The 23811-nt window shown below is 36.2% G+C and overlaps 2 protein-coding genes and 1 long non-coding RNA gene across 6 annotated transcripts; 1 reads left to right on the forward strand and 2 right to left on the reverse strand.

Annotated features, from left to right (window-relative positions):
• Positions 1-265: 265 nt before the first annotated feature.
• Positions 266-18444, reverse strand: LOC135166438 (phosphatidylinositol 4-kinase beta). 2 transcript variants are annotated; one of them, XM_064128653.1, is made up of 6 exons: positions 17509-18443; positions 10906-11183; positions 6753-7661; positions 5699-6024; positions 3872-5413; positions 266-3591 (listed from the first exon to the last, which is right to left on the reverse strand). In XM_064128653.1, exons 2-6 carry the CDS (start codon positions 11082-11084, stop codon positions 3404-3406), a joined length of 3144 nt encoding a protein of 1047 aa, XP_063984723.1. In that variant the 5' UTR covers positions 11085-11183; positions 17509-18443; the 3' UTR covers positions 266-3403. The 2 variants fall into 2 exon arrangements, with proteins under 2 accessions (XP_063984723.1, XP_063984724.1); XM_064128654.1 differs by lacking the exon at positions 10906-11183 and having other exon boundaries at positions 17509-18444.
• On the forward strand, positions 9749-16625 carry LOC135166450 (uncharacterized). 2 transcript variants are annotated; one of them, XR_010299683.1, is made up of 3 exons: positions 9749-9986; positions 13303-14036; positions 14929-16625. It is a non-coding gene; the product is annotated as an uncharacterized LOC135166450 (long non-coding RNA). The 2 variants fall into 2 exon arrangements; XR_010299684.1 differs by having other exon boundaries at positions 13303-13840.
• Positions 18445-19187: 743 nt separating the features above from the next.
• Positions 19188-23476, reverse strand: LOC135166439 (ATP-dependent RNA helicase DDX54). Of its 2 annotated transcripts, none has more exons than XM_064128655.1 (4): positions 23326-23476; positions 22923-23134; positions 20993-21653; positions 19188-20732 (listed from the first exon to the last, which is right to left on the reverse strand). In XM_064128655.1, exons 1-4 carry the CDS (start codon positions 23459-23461, stop codon positions 19252-19254), a joined length of 2490 nt encoding a protein of 829 aa, XP_063984725.1. In that variant the 5' UTR covers positions 23462-23476; the 3' UTR covers positions 19188-19251. The 2 variants fall into 2 exon arrangements, with proteins under 2 accessions (XP_063984725.1, XP_063984726.1); XM_064128656.1 differs by having other exon boundaries at positions 23336-23430.
• Positions 23477-23811: the final 335 nt, after the last annotated feature.

A 23811-nucleotide genomic window follows, 5' to 3' on the forward strand; every position in this document is an offset into this window, starting at 1 on the left:
ACACTGTGTTAAGTTCTGGTTTTTTACTTTTTCTTTCAACCAAAATGTTAATTAAATTAAGGAGAAATTATGATACCAGATATGATCGAGTTTTCTAATAATTTTATCCATTTCCCGATAATCTTTCAATTTACCAAGAAATTTCCTTGTAATTTCTAAAACTTCTCACAAAATTTCCCTTGGAAAGTTTATCTTCCAAACCCCTTTTACCTCAACACATCATCAAAATAAATACGGAAAAAATTTAAGTAAAAAAAACTCAAAGTAAATGCATATACTTTATTCAATTTCCAGCAACAAGCTCAGAAAATAACACATTTTCGTCATTTTCTCATTTTTTCACGGTATCATTCAAACCAAATGAATATTAGTCATCATTAATCATCTAAATATTACAGACCTCGTTCATGACAAATTTAATTAATTCAAGTATGAGCAATTTTTTGTTTTTCTCTGTCATCTAATTACGCAATCTTGTTTCCACAACGCCAGGATATGATGAACTAACACAACTATGCGAATAAATATACAATAAAAAAAATAAAATCCTTAAATTAACCTTCAATCGATTAATAACTAATTAATTGCTGATCAAGAATTTATACGATTAACGATGTAATATGATTTAGAGTTTAATGACGCGGAATATAAAATTAGAAATTGATGATTTAAATTCATACATCAAGTCCAATTATTTCTTGATATTTTCAATATTTTTAGAAACATAATTCAAGAATAAAGCCTCGTCTTATCTCACCCACACTCAATTATCTTCAACCAATATATTGTTTTTTTTTACTGGTTCCTTTTCATATAACTACAGTATCATGACTATGACAATAATTTAAAGTTACCTAATTGAATAAACCTAAAATGGCAATAACATTAAATTTTCCTCATCAGTAATTTTTTTTTTCTTAATTTATCCAAAATTGCAATTTGGATTTCTCAGTTTTTCCTGGAGTTTTACCTTATTTTCATTTTAATAGCTAATAATAAATTTATTATATGCAATAAGAACATGTAAAAACTTTCGTGATTATTCCCTCAAAATTCTAGCATACCTGTTAATCAGGTAATGCATTTTTATTTATTTATATAAAGTAGGAAAGTTTTTTTTTATATTTATTATTTCTGGATACCTTTGAGTATTTTGATGTTTATATAGTACACTTGGATCGCTGGCTGATTTGCTTAAGATTGCAACTTCTTAGATTGAAGTGATAAAACGACATAACGAAATGAAAGTGATATTTGTTAGGATAAAGTGTTAGAAAACCTTTATTGCGAGGAAAAAATCCGCAGTAAAATATATTCTTCGATAATCTCGACCAGATTCAATCATTTTGGGTTAATTACACAATCATATTTGTTTTATCTTCTACATTTTCTGGTACAGAATGATGAATAGTTAGCATGATTAAATGAGTGATATTATTACAAAATAGCAAAATACTTTCGCTTGTTGAAAATTCTTACGGAAAGGTGATCTAACAATTTTTCCTTTAGTCATTAATTATCGTTCCCACAGGACCTCCGAAATTATCGAATATTTTCCGAGTCTTTTGCAGATTGAAAGTTCGGGATTTTCGTGCAAAACTTATCTCCATGGTCATTACGCAGAAAAATATGAGGAAAATATTCGATTCATTTTAGCGAATTGAGTGGCATTCCACGAATCATTTTTCATTATCGGATCTGTTTAAGAAATAGTTGATGTTGTTAATTTGAAGGATAATATTCAAATTATTTTGCTATAGGAACAATTGCAATATTAGAGGACGATTAGCAAAACGAACAGAGAAATAATCACTGTAATTTTATTTGAAAAATGCTTCACGCAATTGATTACCAGATCCGATTACCAAAAATAATGGGATATAGTACCTTAAATTTCGGATAATTATCGAACATTCTCCAACAATTGTGCAGTAAATGGAAGGAAAGAGATTAGTTCTGCAGATAATTGGTTGTCATGCAAAACAAAAACGTAATTGTTGAGATGGAAAGTTATACAATAAATTGTGGAGGTCCAGAGATATTCAATATAAATTCTGTTTTATCCTCATTGTGACTGATCAGAAAGCATTGCCCGAAAAATCATTGATGTAAAACGTGTACGACCAAATACATTGTAGGAAAGCATCAAGAGAATTTGATAATTGGCGAAATCAAACAAATCGAGTTATTACTTTTTACCATTTCAATACAAAGTTTGTTCGAATTCCCTTGACAAAATCAGTTTACTGTAGGATTCATCGAATTATCAATTATTTTCAATTTTTATCCCCGGACAGTCAATATTGATCAACAATGATTCAATTAGAATTAAAAAAGTGATTGATTTTTTTTCTTATCAACTACCGATCTCATTCAATTTTATGTATACAGAAATACATACGACAGATAAATCCTCACTGTATCATTACATCAATTGCATTTTTTGGTTTTCCATACATTCCTTTTTTGTTTATTCATTAATTTCTCGTTACATTTGTTCCTACAAATAAGGCACCTTCGACAAAATATTCATCTCATTTAAGCTATAGCGATATTATTTGATTAAATAACTTGAAATTTACACTCTGGACAGAAGTTATGAAGTGATGAAAAATTGAAATTATCTCGAACTAGAGTAGCTTTAGAGGAAAATTTACAGATGCCTTTTTGTTGCTGAAAAAAATCTGTAGGAAAAAGGTTTTCAGACATTTCCTTTCGAACTCATGAATTGTCGAGATAACGCCAATTCTAATCAAGTACTTGAAAAGGAGACCGAGCAATCCGAAAATTCAATGTTGATTATTTTGAGAATGGCTCTGAAATCAGTGGATTTGCGGTGAATATATCGAAAGACATGTTATGTAGCTCGCGTATTTTGCAATATAAAAATATCTTTTGACATTTTACCCTCAGTTCATTACAAAGAAATTCCCAAAATCGCGGACAAATGCCTTTTTCTCCTTTCACCACTTCAAAACGCAATAATAAACATTATTTGAAGTCATTATCAAGTATTCAACCTACATTAGACATGACATATACCAATTATTTAATATTTACAGTCAATTTCAAATTGAAAAATTGATCAAATAATATGAGAATTAATCATTTTAATCGATTAATTCTTTCAAGTGATCATTCGTGTACATCGTGGAATGCTGGATTATTATTCGAAAAAAAGCATTTGGAAGAAATGGCATTTTAGTAAAATGAGTAACGCACAATGAGACAATTAATGATATATCCAATAAAGCATTAAGAATTATCAAAATTACTCAATGAAGTGAAACAAAATAATTATAAGTTTTATTGATAATGGTACCCTATTGTACCAAAGCAAATGAAAATGGACGATACGATTTTTCGAAGCTTAAAACGATTATTTAAAATAATTTACATATAATTATAAAGTGCCATTGGCAAAGTATTGATATCTATCATACAATTTCGTGGACCACGAGTGAATACTTCCTTCTACAAGGTCCTCGACGTGTTGTCGCAGTTGATCTTCCGTGAGAGTTAAATGAAAACGATTTTTCAAACCTTGAACTGTAGCAGCTCCACCACTGCGGAAGCATGGAAGTTGTGAACCTAAAGAAGAAGTCAAAAATAGCTTTCAGCACATGAAAATAATTTTATTAAAGTAATTCTGCCCTTTTAGTAAACTCAGAGATTTTCGAAAACAGCACAACATTTTTATAAAACTCGATCACATTTGCAATTATATTTTTTTATATTTTTTTATAGCCAATTATATTGCAACTTCGTTCATAAAAAAATATCCCATCTGCACTAGGAGACCCCTCCCCAATTTATTTCTGTACTCTATCGCCTCCCCTAGTAATAAATCCCCAAATAAACAGCCAATTACCTGAAAGCATGATTTCCACAAGGTTGACCACCTTGTCCATATGTTTCCTAGCAGCCACAAGGCCCTGCAGAATGAGCCCTTTAAATTCTTGAAACATTTTCGACCCACTGCCGCCCATCACCTCAACAAATTCGGGTGTCAGCTTGAAAGGGCTGCTCTCAAAGCCAAGATTCCTGGGCGATGCCGAGAGGATGAATCCAAAATCAATATGTATGAGATGTCCATCACTATGCAGCAGAATATTCCCATTGTGTCTGTCCTTGACTTGTATCAAGTAACAAATCAAACAATAAGCTGCACAGCTCTGCAGGAAATTCCTTTGAGCCACAGAAAATTCTTCCGAATTAACTGATCCAAATTCCCTCTCAAAATACTGCAGCAACGTCAACTGACAATGTTTCTTAATTTGATGCAACGATACAGTATTTAAAATCGGTTCAATGAGTCCACTATCATTCGATAAACACAATATTTTATATGGCCTCAGCCAAAGTGGTACATTTTCCTCCTGCCATATTTTCCCCAACATCTCCAATAGCTGCGAGGCCAACAATTCCTGCCTGAGATCATCTCCACATTTTACAATAGCAGCGAGAAGTCTCCAGGATGCTAAGTGACCGTAAGGGCTCGATGTCCTGATTCTTCTCTGTTTCAGCTCCCAAGGCTCCTTAAGAACAGCAGCCGAAGGATCCTCAGGATCATGACTAAAAGTCGTTGATGGAGTTGCTGCCATCTCACTCAATCGTCTTTTTATATCCCCAGGTACAAAAATTGGTTCTCTGGAGTCCGACGAATCCTGACTCAATTGAGATATCGTATCACGATCTCGGGTGTCCCTGGGTCTTCGTAGCTGAAGATACTGCTGAGTGATTTCATCGTCTTCTTGACTCCAACAATCACTAGGGTCATCGTTCATAAAGTCTGGATAATTGAAGGGATGTGTTAAAGGGGGATTTGATAAATTTATTAGCGGTCTGTTCGCAGTCTTTAATGGAGTTTTGTTATTTTGTCCAGTTGATGTCGTCGAGGCAATAGTAGGATCCTCCGAAGGATTTTCACTTCCCGTAAGATTTTCCTCAGATTTTGTATGTCTCAAAGAACTTCCCATTATTTTAGTGGGCACTGGAGACGTGTAGAGATCCTCCACTTCAAGGACCTCCACGTAAATTATGTAAGGAGCCTTATCCTTGCTGTTGAGCACTGCTGCATATTGTGGAGGTACCCTAACAATGTGATGGGGTATTGAACTGTGTAAGGGAAGCCAAACACGTGCCGGGAGATTTAAATTGAGTGTGTTTAGTTCAGCTACGAGCTGAACTGTTTTAGCTTCTTTTGTGGGAATTGTACCGAGTAGTTTGCCAATTGTGATGAGCGCTTGAATAAATTCCAATTCTGGAGCAAGACGGGGTGCATCACAGCAACAATCAGTCTTCTGACCTCGGAGGTCATTCACTACACCTTGGCAGGAATGAAAACAGGTACATCCGTTGTCGAATGCTCGGCCGGAACTCAGATCCCCCAGGTTTATTTTACTTATTATACCTGTAATTCATCGATAAATTAATAAAGTAATAAATTTAATTGAGTTATCTATTGGGAGGACATTGGAATTTTTATACGATTTATTTCAATTCAAAGACTTGTATAAAAAATTTGTATACAAACACCTGTGTTTTTATACAAATCGACTATAAATATGGGATTATGTATATAACATATACATATATATAAAATCAGTAGAACTTGATAAAATTACTCAAGTATCGATCTCACACAGACTGACTAGCGCTGGTGAAGTGTGTCTTGTTATAATAAATAATTAATTACCAGAATTACTACGACGCAATGATTGAAACAGCCCAGTAGCATCGGATTGTGATCTTTGGTGTGTTTTCTTGTTGGGTGAAGTGATGAGTTGAGTCGGTGGTAAAACCATTATTGGTGCTGTTGGTTGAAGCCCTCCTCCTTGTATGGAAACCTTATGTTTTCTCGTAGCATCCGTGGCTCTTCTATTCCTTCGAAGTTCATCCGAGAGAATCAAATTCTTCAGTTTGGTCCCGTGTGACTTTTTTTTTGATGGTAAATGTGCATCCGAACTGTATGCATCCAAAAGCCACGCACATTTCAGTGAAAAATCAGCGGCCTGTCTGCACCTGCGAGAATATAGTAGTCAAAATAAGAGCTCCAAATTAAGTAAATATTTATTTGCAGATGAAAAAAGGAAATAGACAACTATCTAGATAATGCTTGGAAGGGAATATCCCCGGATCTTAATTTAAAGAACAAATATTTTTGGTGAAAGATTGGTGAGCTGATTACCACATGTAAATTTCTAAAAATGATTGGCTTTCCTTATAAATAAATTGCAAATAATTCATTGTCCATTATAAAAATTATTTGCTCACCGATTCAAGAACTGTATACTATTTACGTTTGAAAAAAACTACCACCAGTCTATCCAACCAGGTCTTAAATTACATTTGTACCCCGCAATCCTAACGTAAGCCTCCCCAACAACTATTATTTAATAATTTATTTATAACCGGCAAGTGTTAAATAAATAATTCTGTAGCAAAGTGGCAAACCGAGATAAGTGAACTCATTTCTGAGTTGAGTTTTTGAGTAATATCTCCGAATCTAAGGAAGATAGCGCAATTGTTGTCATAACATATCTGATAGTACTCAATTAGCTCCACAAAAAAAGTCATGACAAAAAAAACGCTATCTCTCTCAGCTTTCGAGGTATTCAGCGAAAACCGGCGACTAGTCAAATGTGCCTTATCTCGTTTCCCAACTTTGCTACTTAATTACCGAATAAGAAATAAACGCAATAGCGGTGATTATTGCTCATGTTAAATTTCAATCACTGTTTTTTACAAACCTATGGACAAGATACGGATAAAGCACCTCGGTGACATCATGCAGCTGAATATACATTAAGACAAGCTGCGGTAGATAAAAGTCAACATCTCCATCACTGAAGCTAAATAATTTATTTCCAAGATAGCTCTGAACGCCAGGTTCCTTAGAATTGAATAAATAGGAGATAGCCATTGACATATCGAATATCTGACTTTCAAACAGCCTCAATAGACATCCCTCAGTAGCTTTTGGCTGTGCCGTCTCCTGTTTTCTCACCGGCTTATCATTTTCCACTTCTTCAGGCTGAGTTGAGCCACAACAAAGAACAATTGCTGATCCTGCTAATTCCATTTGTCTCTCCACCACCTCCTCATTGCCTTTAAAACCCATCTTAACACCTATTGTTGTCTCTCTTCTTTCCTCTTTGGCTATCTTATCATTGTACTCGTCATAGGAATTAGTTTTCTCCACGTCATCATCACTCTTCTTCGTAATAATCATAATTTTATCTTCAGTAATGTCAATTGGTTCAGTAATTGGATCAACTGTATCAGTGATATCGACACTGTCCATGTCTCCCGATTGGGACAACGACGAGTCAAGACTCTCACGACTGTCCAAATGATCAACACTCGATTCACGAGTGGTCACAGCAGCAGCATCACTCGAGCCACTATCCGAGCCACAGAGAATTCCAGAATCGTCAGACCCTAAACTTGCCAAATCCTCGCGTTCACGACTTCGAGGTTTTATTGTTGGGGTTGAGGATTTTTTGGAGATGTCTGGAATTGTTTCACATTCTGGTGAGGGAGTTACATCCACCTCTGGAATACGTTGTAACGCTGAATCCAGACTACGATTGCGATGATGATTTGCTAGGGTTGTCACAGTTATTTGGGGAACTGGTGGCAACAAGATACCCATCGACCTGGAACAGTAATTATTGGAAATTATTGGATCTACTGAGGCGTTAGAATTGAAGAGAGAATTATGGATTTGTTTGCCTTTCAAATTATCTTTATGAATATATTAACAATTTTAGGATTTATAACAAAAGACATGTGAAAAATTGTTGTTGCATTGAATACAGTATATGTTATGTACCAACATGTAAATATATATATATGTATTAATGCAGGATAATGTCAATATTTTATTTGTTATCTAAGGTCCTGGACTTGTGAAAATGTATCTGCCCTCGCGTTATTCCTCCAATATGTAAGTTCCCCTAAACCTACAGTAGTTTTTAATCCTCAGTACATATGTTCTCTTCAAATGACTATCAATATTAACTAAAATCCCCAACACTCTTGCTAACTGCAGAGAAAATCTTTAACCTCTCATCATTCATCTTAGAAATATTTAACTCCTCCATTAACGCTAACCTCCTACTTAAAATCTAAAATGCTGGATTTCTGAATGACTTTAAATCTCATCAGGGCCTCAGGACCTCTCCACACTAGTCTTTAATCCCCAACACAGCTATTCTCTTGAAATTACCTAATAAATATTAACTAAAATCTCCCACGCTCTTGCCAATTGCATAGAATATCTTTAACAGTTTCTCACCCATCACAGAAATATTCTACTCCCTCCATTTAAGGTAAATTTCCTACTTAAAGCAAAGATCCTGGAGTTCTGATGACTTCAGATCTCATCAGGGCCTCCAGACCTCTTCAACCATTTTAGAATCTATTTTTTTTACAGCATTGTGACGTTTTGGCATCCACTCATACGTCGATTTGATCAATGTCTGTGCATCGATGAGAATAATAATCATATAATAATAATAATAATAATCGGTAAATTTGATCTCTCTTTCCTGTCATTCAGACATCTGTCAGCACGCTCGTGGCATCATTTCACCAGTATGATAAGCGCTTCCACAATTTTTCAGAGGTTCAGTTCAGGGTAACGATCTGTTTCACAATTTATGTCTGTGTCAATAATGACATAAGACAATGCTATAGAAAAAACCGTGAGACGTCTGATTTCAATGAATTGGATGATCTAATTCATAAAATTCCACGTATTTATAATTATGGAGTTTAGTACAGCTGAATAGTAATAATAATAATGGTTATAGTGGTAATAATGATTACGATTATCGTTAAAACGCCCTCTACTTGCTCTGGTTGTCAATCCTGGGGGGCTTTCTCTTCTCCAAACCAACTGTCAATTTTTTTTATTCGTGTCAGGCAAAATGAAATTGACGTTAATTGAGATAATGTTCACGTTGGAATATGATGTGTGGATTTATTTTTGGCCCCAATCCCTAGTCTTTCCCTGATCCTCTTGCATCCCCTGTCATTCAAAGTAGAGAAATTCAATTCAAATGAACGAGCTCTGCAATATTTTGGCTGCCAACCCTATGACGATGCCAACAATCATTGCAATCTTCGTTATGGCTGCGTAAAATGTGGTTAAAATCATGACGCCAAAGACTGAAAATCGTAAACATTGAAGTGGGTAAAGTGTGAGGGTAACCAGGTGATCAGATAGAGATAATTACATTTTTCTAGCAAAAGATATTGCATTAAGAACTAAAATGATTTCTGCTAAATGTGCATGTACTCCAGGGAAGTATTTACTTTTTAATATTTTGAAAGTGATGCGGATTGGAAAATGGAGAATTAAATTTATGCTGTGGTGTTTGACAGTGGGGGGATAGTGGGGTGAAAAACCCCACGAGAAGAACTTTGATTTTCCTTCAACTGCTGTTCCTCGTTATGCAGAACTTATTTGTTGCTCTTTTTGATTTTTATTTATTTTTTTATTTCAAGGCGAACGTCACACAAAACTTTTTCATGGCGCATTTTTTACAAAAATTCTTTTTTTTCAGCATTAAAATTGTTTTTTCATCAGAAACGAAGCTGAATGTCCATAAAAAATTTAGTGGGTCATATTCATATTTGACCCTCCCTTCGTCCTCCCCTCCCCGTTCACGCCTTTTCTTTAAACTACACTTTACTCACATATTTTTTTCATATTTTTGTTATTTTTCCAGTACAATAGGATAAATAATACGGGCGTCAGTACCGAAGGAGGTAAAGTTTGGAACTTCGTTGACTCGTCGTGGAATTTAAATTCCCCTTAAACTCTCCAACTCGACCACAAATCCAGCAATTTGAACTACAAGAGCCCGTGATCGAACTTTTTAGGGTGTGATGGGCGACAGACAAATTTTTTTTCCTCGAATCAATAGTTGATGACGTTAACTCATGGGTTGGGAAAGTTGAATGAACCAGAAGTGGTGAGTAATGTCTTTATATTTCTATGGAAGGCGAGCAGCTTTCATTACGATATTGATCTGCTGAAATAACCCCCATGTTTTTCAATCCCATTAACTCCAATGGCACGTCGTATATCAATGGGATAATCAGATGTGGCGAGAGAGATTTCATTGATATTATATTTTTTTTTATGGACTCAGTAATATGAAATCGAAAGAGGTTTGAACCTCAGGATTGTATCTGTGAGATCTTCCATATCAAATGAGTTAAAAGCTGATTCTCACCCTCTTCGATTTTTATGGCTAATTTTTTTCTCAATTCGGGCTCTTGGAAAACTGTCTCAAATGTCTTTTTTTCAGGAACATGATTTTTTTTCAGTTATTTGGGTAATTTGAAGTTTAGTTATGAGATTTTGATTTGTTAGAAGTTAAAACATTTAGTTTTCCACCCCTCTCCCCCTCCAATAATAACATAAAAAGAAACATAATTTTGGAAAAAGAGTTAAAAAGGTGAATTTTCTCAATTTCGTGATGATTGAGTTTTTCAGTTTCCTTTTCGACTTTTGGAGCATGAAAAACATCAGAATGTTTCCTTTTGAAAAAAATGAATTAGATAATTGAAAAATGGCAATTTTTCATGTACAATTTATGAACAATTAATTTTCGGCTGTGAAAATCATTTGTTCCAAACTATAAAAAATGTCTTTAAATTTATATTTTCCATTGAGTTACCTGTTGATTCATTAAAATAATAATTATATGTGAAATTTAATTGATTGCCATTAATCTTCATAATTCTTGATTTTTTTAAATCCCCAATTTCTCATGATTTCCTCAAACTGCAAAAGATGCTTGGAAACCCTCAAATAAAAAACATAAAACATGAAATATAAATAAATAATAATTAAAACAAAAAAGAACAATGGTTTTTGCGATCTACCTAAAATCCAAGCTATGGTTTCGTTGATGAGTGGTGAGCCTATTGCGTACGTTGATTGGTGGATTTGATCTGCCATGTACAAGTGGTACATTACAGCTTGATGATTTGTGTCGTTTGATGCTTCCCACACACTCCTGGTGATTTTGTCCACCAGTAGGCACTCCTACTCCTTTGCTCATATTAAAGATGAACGAGAGCTAAACTGGCTCGGCTAACAGTCATCTGTGGCTCACCATTGTCGATTCCAGGTCTTTTAGTTTCTTTATTATCTATTGAACCTACGAAAAGTCATCATAAAAAAATAATTTCTCTATTTGCTTCCACAAAAATTGGTAAATTATATTCACATACAAAACTCCCTCTAAATTGATTCCTCATCGCGTGAATAAATCTTTTGTTTCTCTGTCTAATTGACTTAATTAGCCTTCTCAATTCCATTTAAATCAAGAATGAAGTCGACATGGTTTACATGCAAATTATAATTAATGTATACTGGGTAGGAAAAGGGTGAGTTATTAATTGATAATATCGTGCCGAGGGATAGTTGTTAATTAATCATGCGCTGAAAGAGAAATATCGTAGATTTTACGGAATATATTTTCATGGATGAATGTTCTTTCATGTGAAAATGGAACCCCATTGTTTAAACATTTTGAATCTTCATTTTATCAGTGGGTTCCTTGTAGAGCGTAGATAATGGCATATTCGTTTGAAAATGAGTCATTATTCCAGTGAAAATATGTCATTGCATGCGATTTCGTTGATGTCGCCTACAATAAGATATCAGATTGACGGAATGCGATACATTTGAATAATTATTTAAATGCGATGAAATATTCTCAGAATTCAAGGAAATAAACGATAGATTTGAATTCCCGTCTGATCGAATCATGAGGTTTCTGAGGTACAGAAACCTCATGATTCCCTGAGACTCAACGATTGAGGCATCGCTTTAATCACGCAATCCATTAAAAGGGCTCACATATTTCACATTGTCAAGGACTTATTCTGTTGGAACTGCTGAAAGACGCTGAGTATTTGAATAAAAAAATAATCTATCAATTTTGCTCTATTTTTTCTTTGTATATTTAAAATGTAATTGAAACATTTAAGGGGCATTTCGACCAAATTTCAGTGATTACGAAGGAAAAATATTGAACAGAAAATTAATGAAGGACTAAACTCAACGTTCATTACAGTTAAAAATACTTGTGTTGCATACCCACTATAAACCCTAGTAGTTTCCCAAAATCTTACTTCTGTTACCCAGATGTTTCATCCAGAATCTCCTCTCCAATCATTTTGTTACTATAATCCATACATTTTCCAAACCCTCACGTTCCCTACCTAATTGCACTTTTCCGGACAAATCCCTCATAAAGTTCCTCAAAAAACTTTCCCGAATACCTCAGTACCTGACCTTCCTCATTTCTCCGTACCTCCCAAGGTCAGCCCTCAAAGGACATTCTTTTCCTTAATTTTGACCAATCAAAGGTCTTGGGCTTTCCCCTTCCAGTTCCTCCAACCCTCCGACTTAGAGGCTAAGTACTTTGTAAAATGCAGTTTTTAGAATCAGAAGACAGAAGAGTTTGACTTCTCCAATTGAATTAGTCAGCTAGAGCTGAAGTTTGTACTCGAAATAAAGATTTTTCAAAGAGAAATTACTTTTACTTTTTGGAATCCAACACTTGTTGTCATTATAAGAATCATTAAAAAAAACATATAAAGAAAATTAAACACGACAGAATTTTTAAAAAATAAATTTTTTCCATTTACTCCGTGCAAATTTCATAATTACAAGAAAACCAAGTCATCTATGATATTTTTTTTTAGATAAATAATCGTAAATCGTCAATTTTAACGCATCATAAATGAAAATCGAGTAACTGAAATCGTTCAATTCCAAAAAAATGGAATAACTGAGAAAAAATCATTCATTCTGAAATAAGATTATCGAAAAAATGCAAAAGCTGAAGAGCTTTCCTCGTCTCTCTCATACAAAAAAATTGCCACTAATTATGAAGAGAGGGAGGTCCAAACGTTGACATTGTCCTGTCTAGTATGTCACAGGTGATATTGATTCGAACCCTTCCACTTTTAATCTCTCAATTCAATTCTAATTCCCATGGTTCAAATATTAATAGATTCCATGATTAAAGTACTATAAAAATATCCAATGAGTGAACAAAAGGATAGTCAATCACGATATTTCCCAATTGTCAACTGGCTCTTCAAGAAACTATTTGTATATTTTTTTCAAACATCATCTTATCGACCAGATTGATCTGGTTATCGCTTATCAAAGTCAAATAATTTTCATCCCACATTCTGCTAATTTATGAAATAACACTAAAATGTGGTTCAACTTGATGAACCTAAGACTCGTCTCTCTTTCAGTTTCAAGGTCAACGCAACCAATAGCATGCTTCACGTCTAATTTGCATTTCCCGCTTCGAGGATCGACATATAGCGATTGTATGACCCAATGCAAAATTAAGGGCCGTATTCCAGAGAGGTCACGTGGGCAATTCATTTTTGCAATTCAATTTTGAAAACATAATTTTTTGATTCTCATAAAATCCCACTTCCGCTATGTCGCCATCATAATTTCATTTCGAAATTTAAGTTGCCTCGAAACCAAGAGATTAGCTTGTCTGTAATTAGAAAAACCAATTCCGTCAGGTGACCCCCCCCCTCCACCCGGAAGACACCACTTAATTTAAATACTATCGCTCTCACGAATGGAACCAGTGAATAAAGACCATCCGGACGGTGAATGCGAAATTCTAGTGGAGCTGCGCGTCATCGATAGAACGATTCATTTATTCCAAAGAAAATTCATTAACTATTAACGAACGGTACAGCCAAACATAATGAAATGAATATTCATTAATAGTTAACGGCGGCGAATGTCCAGTCGAACGAGGTTTACTAAGTACACATTCATTAATTATTAGTGAATAAATATTTGGGGGAATGAAATAGATTTTAATCTGCAACTAAAATTCATTTTTTATTGTTGGATTTTTCATGAAATAAATAAAAAACAAAAATCGATCTTATTTTCTTCTGAGTGTTTATACTTTAAATTGAAAAACATTTTTATGGGTTGGAATTCTGAGCAGTGTGAGGTATGATGTTTACGTTTGATTTTAACCCTAGAACGTTGCACTGGGGTACAAATATACCCCACGCCATATTTAGGGCTGTGTGGAAACGAGAAATACTGTATAATTTTTTAATAAATTCCGCAATTCCACATACACAGCCGTATTCGTTATTAAAAAAACGAAGAAAATGATGTATAACAACATTTTCCAATTTTAATTCTGTCCTGCGAAAATTGCGGTCTAACGCGTGGGGTATGTTTGTACCCCAGTGCAACGTTCTAAGGTTAACTATGTAGATAAAGTGGAATGGAGGACTCTTTGAGAGCATGTGACTAAAAGGTCCAGGGTGTTGTTTCCTTTTCTAAATCTAATTAGTTCCTCTAAGGAATCGGTACAGAGCGGATGTGTCATCCGAGCACTATTATTTGAGTTAAATAATAAAGAAAGAAAATAGTTTAAATTGTTTACAGAGTTATTATTTCTAATAACTCATTTCCAATAGTTATTAACAACTAATCGGTTTTATTAGTGTACACGTCATACATTTCACGCGATTCACGCGAGAAATCGTGCAATGCAGCTTGCAAGATTCACGCAATTAGAATCAATCTGGTGGGATTCCCGGAGGATAATTTCAGTTCAGCGGGATTCACACAGTACTATTGCAATTGAACGGGATTCCCACTAGATAGTGTCAATTGGACGGGATTCACAAACCCAAACATATTTTATCTAAAGATTAGACCTACGGGGGGCGAAACGAGGACCAAAGGTTAGTTTTATCACAAGAATTAGCCTCCTAAATCTCATTTATCCAACAAAACATGACCTTAAACTTGACCTTGGTTGTCATTTCGTCCCACGTTTCACCATCTGCAGGACTAATTTTTATGTGAAATGTCCTTCCGTGCAGAGTGTAGTTCCAGTTCAGTTGAGATTCATGGAAGATGATTTCAATTCAACGGGATTCAGGCAGGATTGTGTTAATTCAGCAGGATTCACGCAGGATCGTGTCAGTTCAACGGGATTCACGCAGGATCATTTCAATTCAACAGGATCCACGCAGAATCGTTTCAATTAAACGGTATTAACCTCGGAATTCACGCAGGATCATTTCAATTCAACAGGATTCACGCAGGATTGTTCCAATTAAACGGGATTCACCTCAGAATTCACGCAGGATCATTTCAATTCAACAGGATTGACGCAGAATATTTTTAGTTTGACGGGATTCACGCAGATAGATTTCAAGTCAGCAGGATTTCGTCAGGACATTTTCAGTTCCGCGGCATTCACGCAAAATATTTTCAATTTGACAGGATTCACGCAGAATTCCTTCAAATGGACTGGATTCACGAGGGCGGGATGGTTTCAGCTCAGCGGGATTCACAGAAAAGTCTTTCAATTCAATGGGATTCACGCAGAATGGCAGGAAATTCGGCGGGAGTCCCGTGGGATAATTTTAATTCAGGGGGATTCACGAAGGATATCTTCAATCTGGCGGGATTCACGCAGGATGATTTCAATTTAACGGGATGGACGCAAAATAGTTTGTACTCAAGGGGAGTCACGCATGAATCACGAGTTATATCCTGCGTGAATCCCCCCGAACTAAAATTATTTCACGTGAATCCCGCGTCAAACTTGAGATATCCTGCGTGAATCCTTCCGAATTGAAACAATCCTACATGAATTATTATATATTTAAAGTTCTGTATTTTTTGTTTCTTGTTCTAAAAAATTAGCTAATTCCCGAATTCGAGATAATGACATTCAGAAGCCGAAATCGTGGAGAACATTTTGACATTAACTCGAACAAGTGACCCATTGTAGACGTCACCGAGAAATATGGCAAACACTTTGGCCGTTTATGACCTAGACAACCCAACAGACAAAAGAGCCTTGTCCTTATGTCAGACCTCGTACCCTGAACGAACCGATAACTAGCGGCACTCTCCAACGGTCTCTCGAGTTAATCACATCGAATCATGAAGTCAACTATAATTATATCGAATCGTTCCCTAAATCCCATATGTTAAAAACTGAATAAACTGTCGTATAATTAATTAGTAAGAGATATTAATTTTCAATAATATGAAAAATTTCGATTTGATTGAAGTTTGGGCCAAGTTTCGAAGAACCTTACCCCAACACCATTTTTGCAAAAAAAAATCGCACACGAGTTATCTTGGGTTTTCAACAAGAATTGCTAAATAATATAAAATTGACGGTTGACTTTGAAGTAAAATTTACCCCGGTTCGTGTGAATAGAAACAGCCTCTAAATTTTTTAATGATACCTACTAAACCTTCAAAATAATTCTAGAACAACCTATTCATAGAATTCACCTCAACCTCCATCGTCATCCCTATAACAATTCTCAAAACTAAACCAATCAACTGCAATGAAAGTCAGCAAAAACCTGACTCTTGCCTTTCCAAAACGTCATACGATCCCCAGTAATTCAACTCTCCATGGCCTCCTCCACTTGCCTCATCACTCGCAACATAAATATTTCCATTCGTCCATTGAAATGTCCCTCACCCTTGCTCATCAGAACATTACAAACTAAAATAAAAATAAATCCGGTCCCTTCCCACGATACCAGCTCGTCCCACCCCTCTATTCCCCCCTCGCAGGAACGTCCTCTTCAAAATGAGTAGAAAATGCCTTGAAACGGAAATGAATTCAACCCGTTGGAGAAGTGCATTGGCGTAAATTCCTGTCTCACGCATTAAAAATACGTTACTCAGTTCTGGAAAAAAAAAATAAATAAAAGTAAAAGGTTTCCAGTACTCGAGTGAGTACTAGTGGTGGCTGATGGGTGTGCCGGGAGAAAGGGAAGAGGAGTAACTAACAGAAAAGAACAGATTGACGAACACAGGGGCAGTTGTACTCACATTCATGCATAAATATCCCTCCCCACTATCATCCGTATGGTTCGTCCACACACACCAAGAAAATATCAAGATACATATTTCGTGTTGACAATCATAAAGCCACGACCCCATGCAGCCCCTCTACACCATATGTAAAATCAATGTGGGAGCAACATTTGGTTAACGATTAATTAATCAATCAATCAAACGAATGCACAAAGCAATGCTAATGACAAGGACAAAAGAGAGCAAATGAATGGGGAATTCAGCTTCTGTCATCATCTCATAAAGTTTATTTTTTTGGAAAATCTTCTCAAACTCAGGCAAAATTGAGAACTGCAAGTTTTGCTATTCGACTAGATTTACAACTATTTCAGACGAAAATAGCGGAATTGGTCTGATCTGAATGTAAAAGTGATTGTAATATTGAGGGAGTGTTATTTTGTTTGTCAAAAAATTTCCGCTCAAAAAAATCGCATTCGTGTCTACAGCTCCATTCCTTACTGAGATTGATTTAATCTAACGGTTATTGAAACTGAAAATCTTCACATACTACGCTCTACCTCGAAGAAGATTAATCACTAAAAAAATGACAAATTAAACATTGAACTCACCACGAATCTGCGTATGTTTCCACTTGTCACAAGGACAAACATAAATAACGTATTGTGTTACACTAGTCTCCACCAGTTTTGCCTAACAAAATGAATTTTCCTCGAATTTTCTCATGATCCTGTGATCACTGACATATTCATAACATAATCATCACTCGTCATTTGTTAGCAGGATTCAACAAAATGGAGTTTTCAGCAATTTGTTGAGGCTGCAATAACGATCTTCATCACTGTTCAACTCGTTTCGATGGTGAAGAACGTTCAGAACTTCTGCTATCATCCAGAATTTTCAGTTTTTCCTTTTATTTCACACTTTTTTAAGATAATCCTCGATGATGATTATTTTCTCACTCGCGGGGATACTCCCCTACTTCGCACTGTTTCCACTGTTTCACACACAGGTCGCTGAGTTGCTGAATACAAGAATTCATGACACTTTTGACGTTTTTCAGTTTCTAACCTCGATTGCACTCTCACCGTACCCGATTTTTCATTTTTTTACCGTTAATTCCTGCTTCCTTCGGGATAACAGACGACAGGATGAGTTCAAGGCGTCCGAAAGATCGTTTATTTTTGTTAAAAAACAAATTCGAGTTCCTGAGTGATGGGGAGTTGCACGTTGCGATGTTTCTGCCAACGCGGCCGAAAAAACTCAAGCGAAAAGAAACAGAAACACAACGACTGGAACTAGGAAGAAACGACCAGTGTCGTACACTAGACGAACTTATCTTTCGTGTGGATTCGTCGTAAATCGAGATTATCGTCTCGGTGGGAAGGGAATTGCTGATGGATTTGATCCCTCTCCTGCTACCACTTTATTGTACACTAGGAACAGGGGCAGGGGCATTGCTCAAGCGAAGATGCAGAGAACGATGGTTTACAAATGAGAAAACAAATGAAAGAGAAAGAGAGACAGTGATAGAGGAATTGTGTACAGTGTCATAGTGTTGATCTGTAGCAAATGGCTTTGGCAGACGGAGCAGGTCTGCCAACTCGTGAATAACTGTGATGTCCCGGAGCTGAATGTTATGGTACTATTGATCGGCCATTTTAATTCGCGTTTTGAATTATGATATTGTAAGAAGGACAAACTTCGAGAGATCAAAAAGGATGGACTAGCGTAGGGGCTCAGATTCGGATGGTTAATCAAACCCTATTAATGACCCTAAAACGTGGGGGAGGGGGCCACTGTCGATCCTGGCGATTGAATCAAGCCCTGGAAAATTTATATGTTCATTAAAAAATCGTCTGTTCCTAATGAATATTGAGGAGTGAAACCAACGTTCTTCGAGGGAGAATTCTGCGTTTTGACTTTCCTCGTGATTTTTAATTGTTATTCGCCGCGATTAAGGGATGAAATTTAAAAGAGAAGTTATGAGCACAATCAGAACGACCTCTTAAGGATTTTCGATAGTCTTTCACCCAAAATTCATCTTTTTAAAATATAGTTTGGCATATTATTGAGCGGATTAACACGAAAAAGAATAAATTTCCTACAGTTTGTTTGTTAATAATCGTCATAATGAATTCTCGAAAGATATTTTTTGTTGATAATTTCTCAATCTTAAAAGTGTAAATACATCCAGTTAACCGATATTTGCAAAATGATTTTTCAAGACTGTTTCCTTTTATCTGTCGCTGTTAAAATAAACCCTTTCGCATAAATAGTATAATATTACTTAATTCCAAATTTTCCATTTTATTATCTCATCATAACACTTCATAAAAATATTCTCATGAACCTCATCTACCTCTCCGTTTTCCTTTAGACCCCTTTCCTTTTTTTCCCCTGTTTTTCTTTTTCTCCTGTAATTTTCTCAACTTCATCACTTGCTCCGGAGTCTTCAGTTCTCCTCTTCCTCTTATTTTCTCTTTCAACTTCTGATTGTGTCTTCCCCAATGAGTATTCGACGTTGTCTTCAGCCTCCTGCTGTCCTCAGCTTCCTCTTCATCACCATCACTGTCATTCCCAATTTTCGACTTCTCCTTCCACTGCTCATATCGCTTGGTTTTGTACGTCGCCGGTATCCAAGTGCCAAATTCAGTTCTGATCTTTCCCACTTTCGAATTACTATTAAGAGTGATCATTTTCTTCTTCTTCCTGTCCCACTTCTTCACTTGTGTTTCCAACCTTCTGGACTCTTCGTTATCAGCTGTCAAGTCCATCTGAACCTTTTCAGCTGCCGTAGCAAAACTATTAACAGCTAAACCTTCTTCAGTATGTTTATCCGCCGCTGAATAAGGAATGTAAAATTCTGGATCTTGCACTTCTCTTCTCTTCCTCTTCTTTTTTGATTCTCTATAGAGATCATCCAGTTTCCTCTTTTTATCAGTGATGACCTGGCTGAAGACCCCAGCAATATCCGCAGAACTGCTACTGTCGAGTTGAGATGTCTCACGTTCTTTGGTCACAAACTTTTTAGCATTTTCTTTGCGTTCATCTTCTTGTCCCTTGAACGTCTCAATAGCATTCTTGTGAAATTGTCGTTTTGTCTTCATAATCTTGTAATCCATTGACGAGGGCTTCATTCCTATCTCAAAAATTGTTCCCGTGGGACGGTATTTCTTCATCTGCAAGAGAAAATCTGCGACTTTAGGACCGAGATCTTCATAATCAGTGAAGACACCTGCGCTGGAGATATCGAGATCCTTAGAACGTTTTACCGAATCCACTGAAGCGGATGGACGAGATCTTAGATATTGTTGGTATCCATTTTTAGAGACCTGATCCATATTTTTCAGGTCTGTCATAGTTTCATGCCAGGTATTGAGCTCGGTCAATTCCTGTTCGATCATTGACGGAGGCATTCGGCCAATGGCTCCCTGTACCGGGTTTTTGTCCTTCCCATCAGCCTCACCGTCGGCCGGTAGAATATTCATCTTCATGCCCAGAAATAGATGTAGATCCAACAAATACGGAAATTCATCTCTGGCGATGATGTTGTAAGCAGTTCCAGATCGTCCCGCTCGGGCACAACGTCCCACCCTGTGCACGAACAATTTACTTTTCGCTGGGAAATGAAAATTTATGACGTTATCTAGATGTGGAATATCCAGTCCACGAGCTGCAACATCTGTTACAACGAGGACTCTCACTTTCCCGGAATGAAACTTAGCTGCGTTGATTTTTCGGGCGGAGGCATCAAGATTCGAGTAAATAAAGGTATTAGTGATGTCAGCTTGGTCCAGAATCATGTGGATGTACTCAACATGGTGCATTGTGGCTGAAAAATATGATCTCGTGATAATTGGTAATTTTAAGACTGTAAAACATTAAATCAATTCACAGTAAATTTCTCCCAACTTCTTCGGAGAGCTAGGTAAATGATGACACTAGTTCTACCCTTTCAGAAAATTTAAATATTATCGAAAGCAATTTAGTCCCTTAAATGTAGAAAAAAAGGAAATTTTTGCAAATTAGCTGTCGAATTACCATAGCTGGGCCTTAATAATATCACGAAATTATAGTTATCATTTATCATACCTGCAAAAACCACTGTCTGAGAGTCTTTGGCAATGACGTATTTCAAAAGACACAGCAACACTGCCAACTTCTCTTCCTTCCTACAAGCGATGAATGACAAAGTCAACTCATCAGGCAATTTACTCTCGACATCTAAACGAATCAGAACTGGATCGCTGAGTCCAGCTTTTGAAAATTCCACCAGAACTTTCGGTAACGTCGCAGAAAAGAGAAGACACTGTCTGTTCTCTGGCAAACGATTGGTGATCTCATGAATCTGTTCCCCCCATCCCATTTCGAAGAGTCGATCCGCTTCATCGAAGACGACAAACTCGACATTTTTAAGAGTTAGATCCATCTCAACGCAAATATGAAGAAAACGACCTGGAGTCGCGACGATTATATCCGGGTTTCCATGAAGAACGCTGAATTGATTATCCATACTATCTCCTCCTAAAATCGCTACTGATTTGAGGCCTGTGAACTTTCCGAGGTCCTTGATAAACTTTAATGTCTGAAGAGCGAGTTCTCGCGTAGGGGAGAGAATCAGAGCTCGAGCTCCAGCTTTTGCATTTCTTGTTTTCAGTTTTTCAAAGAGGGGGATGAGGAAACAAGCTGTTTTACCACTACCCGTGCGAGCCATGGCGACTACATCGCGACCTGTCAGGGCAACTGGAATTGTCTGGAAATTAAAGGAAGTACGTCAATAAAAGTTGTTGAACTCAAAATGGGATGACAGAAAGAGCAAAATCACAGTCCTGTAAAATTTAGATCTTGGCTCATCTAAATTCCTTTCGAGTATTAGATTTAATTTTCAATATTGTTTTTTTTTCAATTTTCATTCAAATTATCCTGTGCTTTCATTATAGAAATTGGTCTATCTCTTTATAAATATTGATTCCCTCATTTCTTCGGAATTTCCATTCAATTCAAATGGTCGACGCTCTATTTTATTTATTGATAGTGGATTGAGGGCAGGGACTATCTAACTAATACCAAAACGATTTGACTATAAACTTTAATTCTTTATTATCACACGCAAAAGGTATATCTTTCTCGTATGATGTCTCCAGAGCAACTGACTCTTGGTGACCCAAGTTTTCACACTCTGGACCCATTTCACAAAAGGCCCTTGTTTATTCATTCTCTTCTGTTCCTTCTCTGGTTCTGTTTATCAAAATTATTCTAAACATTCCTGCATGGTTCTGAGAAAAACCATAAAATACTGACATGGACTAAACACAGCTGTGAGCAGACGGTTGATTTTTGTCCACACATACCAAGCACTCTCAATATTTGAATTTACAATTTAATGGTTTATGTAATTTAGTTCGCTTTAGTTTTATTTACCCTAAAATAGGAAAATCTTGAGAACTTTCGTCGAGGGATTCAGAATCCACTTCAGAATCCAATTCAGAGACTATCAAAAACTATAAAAAGATTTTAAAAAAACTCTATCAGGTTTAGAATTGCGATTTTTAACAAAATTAAAAAATCATGTGGGGAATATTTTGAAATTGTCCATTCGTCCATTTATGACCGAAACACCCCAACGCGGGGACACCCCAATAGTCTCTAAAGTTAACCATATCGGATTATCAATCCAGCTAGAATTATATCGAATCGTTTCCTAAATCGCATATGTTAAAAACTGAATAAAGATCGTGTCGTATAATTAAATCGTGGGAGACATTTATTTCTTGCAATCAGGAGTTAATAAGCTGTCTTGAGGGAAAATAAACATTTCCGTCATAGTCAAAGATGAAAATGTGAATTTTTATTGACTGGAAATAAAAAAATCAAGGAATTTTGACACTTCGTAGAACATAATCAACCATCTGGTGCTACTAAATTTTTCTGTAAGTGTATATGTATGTCACTGTACTCAAAAGTATTACCAAAGAAACGAATAATCCCAATGATTTGATAACCCTCCATCACATTCACTTACCTTTCTCTGAATAGGAGTAGGAATTTTATATCCTCGTTTTAGGATTCCTTTCAACAAAGGAAAGCTCAATCCCATTCCTTGAAAGCCACTGCACTTCTTTGGGGCCTTCGCTTTTGGTAAACACTCATTATCATCATCATTGTCAACATCAGTCGGGTCAGCAAATCCAATTAATTCCGTCTCCTTTAACGTCTTCATCTTCGAATTAGATTCTAAACAAAAGAATCATAAAAATGAAATGAGAAATTACACTAGATTCCTTGGACCAGTGTCAACTTGGGTTAGCTTTCCTAGGAAGCTCTCTTAAGTACAAACACAAATGTTAAATGAGTCGTATTAAATCAATTCTATGGTTAAACATTATTTAATAAATTCTATGGTTTTGCACTAAAAAATAACTCACGTGTTATTACCTCGACATAAAATACAAAATTAAATATATACACGTGGGGTAATAACTCAGTACAGTAGATGTTTGGCAGGCTAGCAGCATAGGCATGATTCAGGTATGATATAGAGGGTATTGGGAAGCTTGACATTGGGACAAGTTCTCACCGGCGCCACGAGATAGCGCAGCGGTCACAGACATATAGTGTTTCTTGGGGTTTCACTATATATAATAATAATGCACTAAAGGATTATGATAAACTAGATATTTATTGTACATCTAACTTAGGCAACACAAAAGGTAAGTAGTCTTTTGAATACAAAGGGTCCAGCATCCACTATAGCTGTGGCGTAGTTACTTGAGTATCGATAAGGCAGACACCCAGCGCTAGCAGTCAAGTCGGGGAGATAGTTGCTGCTTCCGACGTTGGCGCTTGGGTGTCACGATTGTGGCAGGAGTCGAAGTTACCGACGGTCGAGCTGCCACAGACACAGCGCCACG

Source organism: Diachasmimorpha longicaudata, chromosome 10 (genome assembly GCF_034640455.1).
Source record: "Diachasmimorpha longicaudata isolate KC_UGA_2023 chromosome 10, iyDiaLong2, whole genome shotgun sequence".
Classification (NCBI taxonomy): domain Eukaryota; kingdom Metazoa; phylum Arthropoda; class Insecta; order Hymenoptera; family Braconidae; genus Diachasmimorpha; species Diachasmimorpha longicaudata.

What these genes read in the sequence shown, in the direction of transcription:
- LOC135166439 (XM_064128655.1), bottom strand. Translation starts at nt 23,461, where the DNA reads ATGTCAAGCTTCCCAATACCCTCTATATCATACCTGAATCATGCCTAT. An exon ending in TTATGTCGAGGTAATAACAC is followed by an intron (nt 23,135 to 23,325) that starts GTGAGTTATTTT and finishes TCTTTTGTTTAG; the next exon opens with AATCTAATTCGAAGATGAAG. An exon ending in TCAGACAGTGGTTTTTGCAG is followed by an intron (nt 20,733 to 20,992) that starts GTATGATAAATG and finishes CATATTTTTCAG; the next exon opens with CCACAATGCACCATGTTGAG.
- LOC135166438 (XM_064128653.1), bottom strand. Translation starts at nt 11,084, where the DNA reads ATGAGCAAAGGAGTAGGAGTGCCTACTGGTGGACAAAATCACCAGGAG. An exon ending in TATCCGTATCTTGTCCATAG is followed by an intron (nt 6,025 to 6,752) that starts GTTTGTAAAAAA and finishes ATATTCTCGCAG; the next exon opens with GTGCAGACAGGCCGCTGATT. An exon ending in ATTGCGTCGTAGTAATTCTG is followed by an intron (nt 5,414 to 5,698) that starts GTAATTAATTAT and finishes GATGAATTACAG; the next exon opens with GTATAATAAGTAAAATAAAC.